Source organism: Papaver somniferum, unplaced genomic scaffold (assembly GCF_003573695.1).
Source record: "Papaver somniferum cultivar HN1 unplaced genomic scaffold, ASM357369v1 unplaced-scaffold_19, whole genome shotgun sequence".
Classification (NCBI taxonomy): domain Eukaryota; kingdom Viridiplantae; phylum Streptophyta; class Magnoliopsida; order Ranunculales; family Papaveraceae; genus Papaver; species Papaver somniferum.
In genome coordinates this window covers 14,470,036-14,483,633 of record NW_020628818.1, presented here as the reverse complement: position 1 = coordinate 14,483,633, position 13,598 = coordinate 14,470,036, and the positions used below count along the sequence as shown (strand labels likewise).

Here is a 13,598-nt window from a genome sequence, read left to right as displayed (position 1 = left end):
CGAACCTAGGACATTTACGAGGTTCGGCTATTACGATATTCTCAATATGTGTCGAACCAATAACAATATTTTAACCCAAAAAATAACAAATTGATGTTCAGCTCATACGGTTTTCGAAATATAAGTCGAACCAGTAATTATTTTTTTTTTCCGGGCTATTCAGGATGTTGTTCGGCTTACTATGAAACTTTCATATAAGCCGAACTAGTGTCTAGCAAAAGAGTTGGAATTGAAAATTATAGGTTCGGCGCATTCAGTAAACAGATTTAGTGAGCCGAACCGTTCATCAATTGGTAGATTCGGCTCATAAATGTGAGTCGAACCTGAACTTGTTTCGCCGAACCATGATCCAAAAAATCATCTAAACAACCTTTATAATTCTGAAAATTATCTTAATCACTAAACAAAATATTTAATCACTAATCAATATTACTAACACTAATACGTAAAGGGCAGATTTGCCATTAAAAAAATTTTGGGTTAAGGGGTAATCTGATTTTGCTATTTCACAACTTTTTTTTGTCTTTATACAATATGCCTAGTAAGATTTAAGTATGCCCAAAATCAGGGTTCTTCAGATAACAATCTACATAGCTAACATCTGAATTTGATGGATTTGATAAAGTTTAACAATATCCATTGGGCCATACCCAGAATACAGATTTATACGGTCGTTAAGGGATGAAACACAAAAGATAAAAATTGAACATATCAAACCATAGTCACTACAGACATCTAAAGTAGCAGATGTAGGCCATACTCCTCACTGTCCCCTAGTAAAAACCTCTGTTCCAAATCCTTGTGCACATGCCTGACAATTATGGACCTACCTTTACGTCCGGTGACTCCGGTTCGGTATCCATCCAACCCTAGTTGTAAGCACTACCAGCGACAGGTTCCTCTCTGGCTGTCCATCTGGTCCTAAGTATCTCACTTCTGCCTTGTATGGTTCTTACTGACGACAGATCAGTAAGATCTCCACCCTACAATTACTCCGACATACATCCCGAGTTGCGCAAGCATGCCCGCCATATAAACCAACTATATGAAACGCTTGCATCAACACTGGATTAAAAGCCAAAACCAAATAAACAAAATTGAACAGAAGCTGGATCAGTTAAAGGCGACATGCCCTAGTATCTGGAAAGCTAAGCTCGAATCACTGTTAAATGCAGAAAAACCAATTGTTATCAAGAACGTCAGTCATGAATAAGACAACAACTCACCAAACAAGAAGAAAAAAATTCCCACTAGCAAGGGTTAAGTTCTTCCATTTTGTTGAGCTTTTAAGCTCTTATGGAACCATGGGTCCCCGGAGATGAAATAGACAAGATCAGGTCAAAAAGTCCTTCATATTTCGTTAGAAGTGGGATGAAGATGTCCCGAACACCCTCGTCACATCTATGAGAAGACATCAACAGAACCATATGCTCTATAAAGTGGTGGTTTTCTCTATCTGTAAAAAGATGAGGCACACCTACATAATATACCAAGAGAACATACAAATATGGTTCCACCTAAGCAAAGATTGATTTTCAGTAAGATGACTCGCATTCAAGAAACAACTAAACCAGATGCTAGGTCAATGTACTGAAGTTTTAATCACATTCATGCAATTTCGACATTCTAAATACAAAATTACAAATAGCTTTTAGAGCCATAATTATCAACACACATGCTAAGCCACCCTTGGACAAACCAAGAAGACATAGTTTCAGCGCAATGAGTTAATAAATCCAGCGATAGGCGCATAGCATATAACAAATATAATAAACTAAACTTAATTCATGTAAAGGGACAAGCAATACATTGAAGCACATAAAAGAGTAGAATAATTACACCATCATTGTGATTTGGTTATGCTCTGTGTAACCTCAATCAAGTTAGCCGAGCTTTCCAGTGGTATTGTACCGAAGGAACTTTTAGTGTCCTGGTGGTGTCGTTATGTTTGCGCTTACTATTTCAAGCAATTGGGTACAGTAACAGATCATGCAAAAATTTGGAGAAATAGTGTTTCACAGACCCTACATTTAACATTCCCCTAGCATTTAAACACTTAAGCACAGATGACTCTGTCAGACACTCTCTTGTCACTGGGCTACTTATTTTATTATATTTACCGGTCTGCCTTGTTCCAACTATTCCAACAACACAACTTTCTGAAACTCCTACAGCATAACCTTATACAAACTTAATCAGAAAATAGACTCGTCATCCATGTTTAAAGTGAATATATAGTAAATTGAGATTCTGGGTAGTGAACACCTAGGTACAAAGTACTACAAACCTCTTATCCAAGCTATAATTAAAATTCATTGGCCACATTGGGCAATGGGCAGAAAAGATTGAAAATGAGAGGTTCTTAATATTAGTTTCAGAGATCTGGAATTCACTCTATATACATATCAAAATGTAAATTATACCCCTTTAGTCATATAACTAACAACAGGAAAATATACATTTCCATTAGCAAAAAAGATCTCAAGTTAAATACCTTAATTGAGACAAGCTGCAACATATGCATCTCTGCACATCTTTAGAAGTACTTCTAGGTAGCTTTAGATTTAACTGCATCTGGGTATAGCTTCAATATTTCTGGAGCTTCTACCTCAAACTTGATCACAAACTTCTCCAAGAAAGACTTCTCAGACATCGGCAAAAGTGAACTTAGGGCAATTTTTTTTTTTAACCAGACCTTTGGAGGTTAAGATTTTGTAAACAGAACACCTAGGTATAATCCTCTTCTCCAAGCTATAACACATAATAATGGGGTATTGGGCAATATAAGACGAACTGTAACCCATTTGATTCACAAGGTAATCCATTACCGAGGTTATCTTTTTCTCAGAAGTCAACATACACAGAGGATGGTACCTAAATGCATTATGAATTTGTTCTTCAGACCAACCCAATCTCCTGTAAACATCCATCCTTGACTCCCTATTCGATTTGCTCAACCCATTGATTACTTGGATAGCTAAAAGATATGTAGTTTTATATGGATCGAATCCCGTATCCTTAATCTCTTCTACAATCTCCTTGAATTTACTAGTGATTATTGTAAGTGCTCTTGGTTGGGAGATAAGAAACTTAGTAATATTGGATTGAGGGACACCTTGATTTCTCAAAAGCTCAATGTTGAACATCATCTTTTCTATACTTAGCTTGTTATTAAGAAACTCTCTTGACTGGCGTTTCAAAGTGGTAATAACATTCTTGTCAGATTTAAGAATATTTTTAAGGACATTAAACGGAGGGATTATATGGTTTTGTAAGTTTCTTTTCAACAAATTTGGGTTGGAATAGATGAATTTGGCAAGCTCAAGTCCAGAAAGGCCTTTGGATATGAAAAAATCAATATTGGGTATTAGGGTTTTGTGAGGATCAGATGAGAGGATTGGTGGATACTTGGTAATGATTTTAGAGATGAAGGGTTTAGTAAACCCGTAGCTTTCCAGTAGAGTTATGACCAAATCTGCATTTGATAAGGAACTGATTGCACTAACAGAGGGTGAGGAGGAGGAAATTGATCTGACTTTAACTAGAAAAAGACATGGATTTGGAATAAGAAGACATGATGAAACATGGATTTTTGAACTACCTTCTTCAAAATTCTTTACCCGAGATATTGTGTTTCGAAGACAGCGAAGCCACATTGTCCATTGATGAGGCAGAGATTTAGGGTTTTCGAAAAGACTCAGGGTTTTGGGAATTTGGAGTGAAATTCAGTGTAAATGAAAATGAAAGTGACGGTGTAAGTTGTAACCCCAATAAGGCTGAGTGTAGTGGAGTAAAACTAGGGGAGAGGCTGTAGCGGCTAATTCAAATGCATTGAATTTCTCTAATGCAGGGGACGTGAGCGGGGATTTAAAATTAGGCGAGGTTTCGATACTAGGAAAACGAGGAGACAATCCTGACTTTGTCTTTAATTATAATTAAAGATCAAATAAAATATATTAATGACAGATTTTGAGTCCATCTTTAGTGTTTTAAATAAATAAAATATTTTTGGGTGAAGTTTCAATCCTCGTCCATACTAAAATTCCCTCCCCCACCGTTCCACTCAGTCCTCTCCTCCTGGTGACGTGTCAACACTGCTCAACCCATATATCCTCTTCTCCACTCCACTCAGCCTAATACCTAGGCCTGCACACGGTTCGGTTCGGTGCGGTTATTTGTAAAACCGTTGACCCAACCGTGTAATGTGCGGTTAGCACATTTAAAATCGTAGCAGAACTGTTTAGTATTCGGTTCGACACTATTCGGTTATTTTTCGGTTCGGTTCGGTTTTAACCATATATATCGTAAAATTCTGACATATTTTGTACCTTTACATCCATTCCATACTTCACAAGTAACAATTAACAAGTTGATTCTTAACCCATTCCATACATCAAACAGACTTGAATTCCAAAAGCAACGAAGTGCAGGGTCAAATCATCAAACAGACTTGAAGTCCAAAAGCAAGGAGTCTAAACATCAAACACACACAATAGTCTTAAAGTTTAACATAAGAAAAGAAAGTAGCAGTGTAGCACGAAGAGTTGAAGACAAGTAAAAGACTCCAGTCCATCTAAGAAACAGATTTGTAGTAAAAGACTCCATTCTCATTGCTCAAGCCAATCATCCCCTTAATCCTCATCCTTGCCCAAAATGTCTGTAAAGAGAATTACTCAAAAGTCAGATATTCACATATTGTGCATGCATCTACTTTCTCATTCCCATGCATAGACATATAAGTTACTAGACATCATATGTCCTATTTAGATAAGATCAAGTCAATAAAATTTAAGTGCAAAGGAATCAACTATAAGAGTTTCCATGGATGAAAACATTGATAATATTTTACATAGCAGTCATGACTTATTGATCATATGTCAAAAGCAATACAAATTTTAGTGCAACTGATTGCAACTCCACTAACCATAGAGATAAATCATGATATGCAAAAGAAATGACAGTTGGTATACTACTGACATAGTATAATCAAGTGACAAACAGTTCTTCAATGACAAATAGCAAGTGACATGGTACACTACCGATATGGGTATAAGCAAGTGAGAAACAGTTCTAACTGGATTCAAGTGACAAACAGTTCTTTTTTTTTCTTAACAGAGACATGGCTATAAGCAAGTCACTCCGATCTACCAAAAGTAAAAGTAAATTAAGTTGACAAAAACAAGCAATACAAATAAGATGAAATGTTGAAAAGCAATACAAAGAGTAAATAATTTCTCAAAGAGTAATTCATATAACAACAATACCTCATATCAATCAACACCCATTAAAACCCTTTTGCTCATAGTCACAAACTCACAGATCATAAATCACTTCAAGGGTTTTACATCAACAAAACCTTTTTCATAATCACCAAAACCTCATAAACACTGAAGATTGAACTCAAATCAAACAGAACAAGTCAAACTGAAGCACTAGTTACCTGTTTGATCTGAAAATACTCTTTTAATGAAGAACTACAGCTGCTGGTCCTGCTCTTCAAGGTCTGAGAACATAAAAACAAAAAAACAAAAAAAAAATTATAACCTTAAACCGATTGATAAACAGTAATCGATTGACAACACAAATCGATTGATAAACAGATTTCAAAACATCTCGAGAATCAAAATAAACCCTAAAAAAAAACCTAGAAATTGATATAAAAAAAATCAATCAAGGAGAAAACACTTACTAGATCATAGAGGTGGTGGTGCTCTTAAGTCCTGAATCTTGATTGAGGTGGAGGTGGCGACTATATGCTACTGGTGGTGAATCTGGTTATGGAGGCAACTGGAGAGAGACTGAGTCGGAGAGGAAGTGAAGAAGAAATGAAGAAGCTGCAGCTTAATAGTTTAGGGTTTCCACTATTTATACTCTAGGTTACTCGATTTAGACGGCTAGGATTGATCATAATAGAAATAAATCAACGACCTATAATAATCGGTTATCGGTTCGGTTAGGGTGCGGTTATTAGTGGAACCTTTGGCCGAACCGAAGATCTAACGATTATCAAAATTAAAACCGTCACCGATCGTTGGATTATCGATTCGGTTTTCGGTTACGGTTCGGTTCTGTGCATGCCTAATAATACCCTGTTAAGTTCGAATTTCCAACGCCCACAAGTCCCAAGGGTCAAGGGGGCAGTACTGCTGTGGCCTGTGGGAAAAGTCCCAAGGGCTTAATCGAGTTACGGTGTTTTTTTTAAGCATGCATTAAAAAAAACAACTAAGTTGTTATTACACGTGGGAATGTGATTCTCATAGAGTCGCTCAAAAGAATTTGGTTAAGAAAAGACGGATCCGTCTGTTCCCAAATTGATGTTGATAAGTTTCCCGTTTGGCTGTCGTTGGCTGCAAAGTTTGCTAGTTCATCTGCTGCTTGGTTTCCTTCTCTATAATTATGTTGGATGACACAACATGGGATTTGACACATTCGATGTATGATTTCGTCAATAATTGCAGAGATATACCATGGAGCTTCCTTTGGAGATTTAATGAAATGCACGAGATTTTCCGAGTCCGTCTCGAATATTACTTTAGTCCAATTTCTTTCATTTGCTGCTCTGGTTGCTATTACTGCGACCCATGTTTCCGTTGTTAGCGTTGTGGTTATACCTAGAGGTTGTGCAATAGCCAAAATCGTGTGCGCGCTTGAGTTCCTGCATATGAATCCTACTCCCGCTATCCTGGGGTTGCCTCTAGCTGCACCATCGATATTTATTTTAAACCATTCTGATATTGGGATACTCCAACCCACTTGAATGGTTGTAGAAGATTTTGTTATGTTTGTTGTGAATCTGCAAGGAAGCTCCCGGGGGAGTACTGGAGGGGAGGTCAATTTTGCCCATTCAAATTCATGTTGTTGTGCGAAAGATCTTGCCAGGATGTCGTCATGGGTGGAGTGTGTCCGATTGAATACGAGCTCATTTCTGGTTGTCCATATAGACCACAAGAGGAAACAACAAGAGGTGATAAAATAGGTATTACCTCAAGTTTGCAGTAATTGAGAAATGGTTGTTTGGTGGTCTATGGTAATTGGTTGGTGGTTACCTTGGGGTTGGTTTGTTAATATGCGGTTAGAGATGGTGGTCCAAGCGGACAGGGCCACTGGACAATGAATCAATATGTGATTGGTTGTTTCAGGCTCAGAGCTACAACGAGGGCAGAGGTTGGAAGTGGAGAGATTGATATGATGGAGCAGAGAGAAGGTTGGAAAACCTTCATTTATATCTTTCCACAAGAAAATCTGTATTTTTGGAGGACACGGTGAGGTCCATAAGAATTTTGTGTTTGAAAGGGGTTGAGGGTGAGGTTGTGGAAGAGAGATGTTTTCTTGTTGGATTAGACAGTTGTACCCGGATGTTGTGGCGTATTTACCAGATTTAGAGTGGGGCCAAATAATTTTATCTGAGATGTTGTAAAGGGGAAGGTGGATATTTATAATATGTTGGGTGGCAGCGTTGGGTAGGATGTTTATCTGATCGGGATTCCAGTTATAAGAGATAGCGTCGATTAATTCTGCGACATATTGAATATGATCGCATTGGATTGGATCAAGGTTTTGAAAGTGAGGTATCCAATTAGCTTGGATAGGGGTATGTAAACCATTTTCTATTTGGTGAAGTATATGATTTTTGACAGTAGGTATGAGAGACGCAATTTGTTTCCATTGAAGGCTTGCAGTACTGGGTATTGAAATTGTACCTTGCAATATATAGGCTGATGGTGGAGGTATTTCTCGTTAAAGAGGCTTGAGGAAATGGAATGTGGCTGGTCTTGAATGTTCCAAATTGTGAAGAGTATCTATGTGTTGTTGTTGTAGCCTTGGGCGGTGAATGATGGTTGATTTTGCTGCGTTGATAATTTGACCAGCTGAAGAGCTGTATGATTGAAGAATTCTCTGAAGGTTGTTGTTACTTTCCTGGGTGGCTGTGTATGTGATGAGCAAATCATCTGCATACATTAGGTGTAGGATGGGTGGTACCTTTTTTGAAATCCGGATTCCTTGAACCAGTTTTTTTGCCTCCGGTTTGGCAAGATTTGTTGATAGAATTTCCGCACATATAATGAATATGCAGGAAGATATAGGATCACCTTGTCTACTGCCTCTGGTAAGAGTAATGAATCCATACGGTGTACCATTTATGTTGATTGAGTAAGTTACCGATTTGATACAGAGCATGATATATTACACAAATATTGAAGGAAAACCTAGTTTTGTAAAAGATTTTTTGATGAATCTCCAGTCCAGGCTATCATAAAAATTTTGGATGTCAAGTTTGAGCACTATTTTGAGGTTTTTTAGCGGTTTTTGATGTTTTGATGTGATGAAATAGCTCACTAGCGATTGTGCTGTTATCATGTATGAATTTTTTAGGGATGAAGGTACTCTAATATGGACTTATTAAGAATGGAAGGAGATGGCGTAAACGGTTAACTATGATTTTTGAGATGATTTTGTAGCTGACATTGCAGAGGCTTATAGGTCTGATTTGGGATGGTTTTGTTGGGTTGTCAACTTTAGGAATTAGTGTAATATTTGTATGATTCATGAGAGGGTGGATGTTTAAATTACCGAAAAAAATTCGAACCATAGCAATTAATTGAATATGGGTGGTATCCCAGAAAACTTTTAAAAACTTACTGGTGTATCCATCTGGATCGGGAGCATTTTCAGAGTTGATGGAGAACAACGCTTGCTTGATTTCCTTTACTGTTACAGCTGCCGAGAGCTGGTCACATTGTGAAGGTGTCAATCGTGGAGCTATTTCTTCAAAGAGTTCTTCGTCAAGAGTTGTGTTTGGAGATGAATATTGAGTGGTGAAATGATCGAGGATGATCTGGATCACTTGATCCTTATCACTGACCCAGATGTTTTGATGATCATGTAGTTGCTTATGTTGTTGCGGCTTCGGTGTATGGTTGCCTTGGTATGAAAGAAGGTTGTATTATTGTCTCCTGATTGGAGCCATTGAATTCTGTATCTTTGCTGCCAGTATGTTGCATGGCATTGAAGTAAAGTTAGGTGATTATTGCGCAGCTCCTTCTCGCGATTTATCCAAAAATTTAGTTCTTCTCCGATGTGAATAGCACATTGATGTTTGGCCATTTTAATTTGTGATGTTTAATTGCGAATTAACTTTGGAAGATGTCCAAAAGTGTCCTTGTTCCGGTCCATTAGTGTCTGTCCTGTTGTGATTAACCTGAGTTGAAGATCCATGGCAGAATCTTAATCGCTTTGTTGTGTCCATGCGGATTCGAAGATTTGCTTTTCAAACTTGTAATTTTTTTGCCCTTGCCAGTCAATTGCTTTGATATGTAGTAGGATGGGTGCGTGATCCGATGCAATCCTTGGAAGGTGGGTGACTCCAGCATGAGGGTTCATTGTACGCCAATGTTGGGTTGCAATTGCTCTATCAAGTCTTTCCATGATGTTGTCTTGACCTTGTTGGTTGTTTGTCCACGTAAATGGATCTCCTATAAATCCTAGATCGATGAAACTCATTTCATCTATCATTATTAGGAACGGTTGACTCTGACTATATGTGACTTGTCTGCCGCCTTTTTTCTCTGATTGGTCCATTATGTCATTAAAATCCCCTATCAGGAGCTAAGGAGTTGAGTTGTTGGGATTTGGGAAGATTGTTGAAAAATCTTGCCAAAAATTTGTTCTTGCATCTGGATGAGGAGGACCGTAGATGCCTGTGCAGAGCCATGGTTGTGTCGGAGCTGATGGAGTAATAAATACGTGAATGTAACTTTGGGACTGGAGACATAGTCCACCTCTACGACCTACTTTGGGAACGGAGGTTAGGTTTTGGAATTGAAGTGATCTAGCAAGATTTGACATATGTTGGTCATTTGTTAAAGTTTCTGAAAGGAATAATATCCCGGGTTTGTGCAATGATACTAGATCTTGTAGATGTTGTATTGAAGTTGGATTGTTGATGCCTTGGCAATTCCAGGCTTGAATGTTCATGTTGGACTTAGAATGCCTTTGGGTTTGGTTAAACGTTTTGGGTGAGTTGAGTTGGAAGGGCCAGATTGTTATAAGCTTATTTAGGATTGTATGATTCTAGGAAATTAATATAGATAACTAGGAGGCTAAGGTTTGGGCATGAAACCTAATCGCGCACAAATGGTAGACTCTAATCTAAATAAAGTACAATCACAGTCTAAATGTGCTTTATAATCACTTACAAGTAATAACAGAAATTATGAGAATAAAACAGTACGGGTCTTAAGCTAAACTTAATACGGTGGGAACTAGACTAAAAAGAAGGTCTAATTAATTTGCAAATTTCTAGACTAAAATGATTAAAATTTAAAAGAGAATTTAATTTGTGTTACTTATCTGGGATGGCATCGTTTTTTTTAATACAAAGAAAGAATTTATTAATTGATAGCAAGGGTGTAGTCCCTTGCCAGAAGAGTACATATATCTTCCGGAAAATTATTTGTGAGTTCTAAATTGATGGTTGTTTCCCTCACAGATCTAGAAACTGCATCAGCCACCTGATTGTCATCTCTTCTTATATAAAAAAAATCTACATATTGAAAAACTTGAACTTAAATGTTTTAATTCCTTCGCATGTACCTATATGTGAAAGTAAGACAATACCTGTACCAAGCTGATTAGTATCATGATTAAAGGAGGCATCTACGTTAAATTATAATGTATCATGCATGGGAGGTTGCCAATGAGAAACTCTATATATGGTATTAAGATGCATATGTGCAGGCAAGTCAGGCAGATGAGATTGCAGGTGATAATGAATCTTATGCATTGAATCAAAAGGGTTTAGAGAAACTCCCTGGAATACCACATCGCACCTATCTTTCGATATTATCCAAGCACTTATCATCATAGTGTGTAGTAATTTTTCATCAGCCATACCAGTATTGTTTATAAACCAACTTTCTACCCACTGAGATACACTTATTCTTCTACTGTGAACGTCATCCACATTAATATTCATCAATCTCCAGACTTTTCGAGCATGACTGCAGATGAATAATAAATGCTCCATTGATTCCACATTATGATCACATATTGCACTCTGTGGTTCAATACTTTCATTATGCAGACTCAGTTTAAGCCTTGTAGGATGTGCTTCATGAATACATTTCCAAGCAAAAAGTTTTATTCTGTGAGAAGATCTGGTTTTCCAGAGATTTTTCCAGACCTTATTTTAAATCAATCTTCCACCAGCATAAACTTCAGTGTTACTCATAGTGATTTTTTTGTAGGCGCTCTTAACTGAAAATTTCCCATCTATAGATGACATCCAGATCATAATATCTTCCTTTGAGGTGTCAAGAAATAAGCTTTGAACTTTTTGCGCAGTATTATGATCAAACAGATTGTTGACAAGTTCGACATTCCAATTATTGGTGTTAGGCAGTATCAGCTCTTCTACATCTTGATAGAATCTATGAAGATCATTAATGGGTGTAGGAGGAGTAGCTAAACCTGGAATCCATCTGTCTTGCCAAATCTTTGTTTTTCTGCCGTTGTTTACCTCCATGAAAATTTTTTACTGGACAACCTGAAGACCTTTGATAATTCCATTCCATGTGTAAGAACAATTCACAGCTTTAAGTTCTTGATGTAGAATATCTCCCGTTGATGAAATATTTGCTGCTCATGATTTCAGTCCATAAAGCATTTGATTCATTGCATAGTCTCCATTCCAACTTAGTAAGGAGAGATAAGTTTAACATTTCAAGATCTCTGAAAGCCAAGCCACCTAAATCCTCGGGTTTACAAATTTTATGCCAGCCAATTGGATTGTTACCCCTATTAGAAGTATGCCCCCAAAAGAATTTTCTCTGCACAGTAGTAAGCTTCTTGATGATTTGATTAGGTGTTTTTAAAGTGCCCATTTGGTAAATAGGGATGAAGTTTAGGACATGCTTAATCATTATTGACCTGCCAGCTTGTGTCAGAGATATAGAAGACCAAGTTGACTATCTATTCATGAAATTCTCTTCAATAGCTTTAAAAGCTTCTTGTTTAGAATAACCCAATAACAAAGGAGAGCCAAAATATCTCTTTAAAGTTCATTGTTTTGACACCCAACTTTTGAATTATTTCAGCTGCCACATCTGGATTAATCTTCTTGCTGAAGTGCACATATGACTTGTCAAAGTTTATAACTTGACCTGGGTGAAAAAATATATGGTCGTCAGCTAGTAAGGACCCGACTACTAACGACTTACTAAAAAAAAAAAATATATAAAAAAAGGCACGAAATTAGATGAGAAAAACCAATAAACCACCGACCCTAACTGCATAGTGTTAAAATTGGAAAAATCCAGGAAGACACCTAATCTACTAATCAACGTCACCCCGCTCGTCACCTCGAATTCTTATCTGCTTTTTCAATTTTTACTTTTCCAAAACTTTCAAACTCAATAAGCTATAGTGCTACCGGCGACAAGTTAACGCCGAAAAAGAAAAGCAACTACAGTACTACCGGCGACAAGCTAACGCCGAAACAGAAGAGCACCATTAATGTACTAAAGATCAAACGATCAATTCCAGCTAGAAGAAACCGGAATCCCATTAGAGAACTGCCGTAAAAGATACGACAACAATACAATAATTTGAAAATGATCAAAGAGAAAAACCCACAGTGAAAAAGAAACCGGAGCATCAAATCTCAAAATAAAGATGCAACGCAATATCCAGAGGCATGACAAGCGAATGAACATTTACAGACTAAAAGGTCGAATTAATATGATCTAAAATCAAAAGATGTGAACCTTTTATTATGAGAAAGAAAAAGATAAAGGAATTGCAGACGTATGGGACGAAAGGCCTAGGAAGAAAAACTGAATGCCCAAGGAAAAATAAGAGAGTAAATCCCAACGACCTTTACCTGAAATAGAACCCCAAATCAACCAATTTTCGGTTCCCCACCATCTTTATCACCATAAGAATAATTCCCTGTAGTTTTTGTGAGCGCCGGGTTGTATGCCAGCCCCGTCAAACGAAGGACTACTCAGATCTCATTGATTTTGAAGAAGAAAAAAATGCCGCCGCTGTGCTCCGATTTTTTCCCTGCTAGAGTATGGCTGTGTGGGGTATACTTGAACTGTGTGTCCTGTGGTTTTTTTTTTTAACCAAAGAACAAACTTCCAATTACATAAGCTGGTTTCTTAGATCATGATTTATGTAATGAATTAGAAAGTGAGGCGGGCAACTCCACCAATCCCCACATAAATTATGTTTACGGGTTGCCTTTGCTAATGCATCTGCAGCTTTATTACAAGATCTATAAACAAACTCACAAGACCAAACAGGATAACTATTACACATGTTAACACAGTTTCTAAGAAGAGGCAAACATTGCCACTGACAGATACTAGTTTGATGCTGTAAAAAGGAACTGATACTCAGATTATTCGTTTCGAAAATGACCTTGGACCAACCATTTATTGCTGCTATTTTCATAGCCTCTAACAAAGCCCAGGCTTTAGCTTGCTGGATATTTATAGCTCTTTTCAGTGTTCCCCTTCCCATGACATATGCTCCTGTAGAATTTCTAATTATAATTCCAATACCAGCTAACAAATATTTAGAATTATACGAAGCAT

The 13,598-nt window shown here is 37.4% G+C and overlaps 1 protein-coding gene across 2 annotated transcripts; it reads right to left on the bottom strand.

Annotated features, from left to right (window-relative positions):
- Window positions 1-649: 649 nt before the first annotated feature.
- On the bottom strand, window positions 650-3,710 carry LOC113339099. 2 transcript variants are annotated; one of them, XM_026584500.1, is made up of 2 exons: window positions 2,495-3,710; window positions 650-1,065 (listed from the first exon to the last, which is right to left on the bottom strand). In XM_026584500.1, the coding sequence occupies exon 1, from the start codon at window positions 3,654-3,656 to the stop codon at window positions 2,646-2,648; it is 1,011 nt and encodes a 336-aa protein (XP_026440285.1). In that variant the 5' UTR covers window positions 3,657-3,710; the 3' UTR covers window positions 650-1,065; window positions 2,495-2,645. The 2 variants fall into 2 exon arrangements, with proteins under 2 accessions (XP_026440285.1, XP_026440286.1); XM_026584501.1 differs by lacking the exon at window positions 650-1,065 and adding an exon at window positions 1,319-1,456.
- Window positions 3,711-13,598: the final 9,888 nt, after the last annotated feature.

Bases quoted from the DNA above. Each gene is read 5' to 3' on its own strand.
- LOC113339099 (XM_026584500.1), bottom strand. From the start codon at position 3,656: ATGTGGCTTCGCTGTCTTCGAAACACAATATCTCGGGTAAAGAATTTT.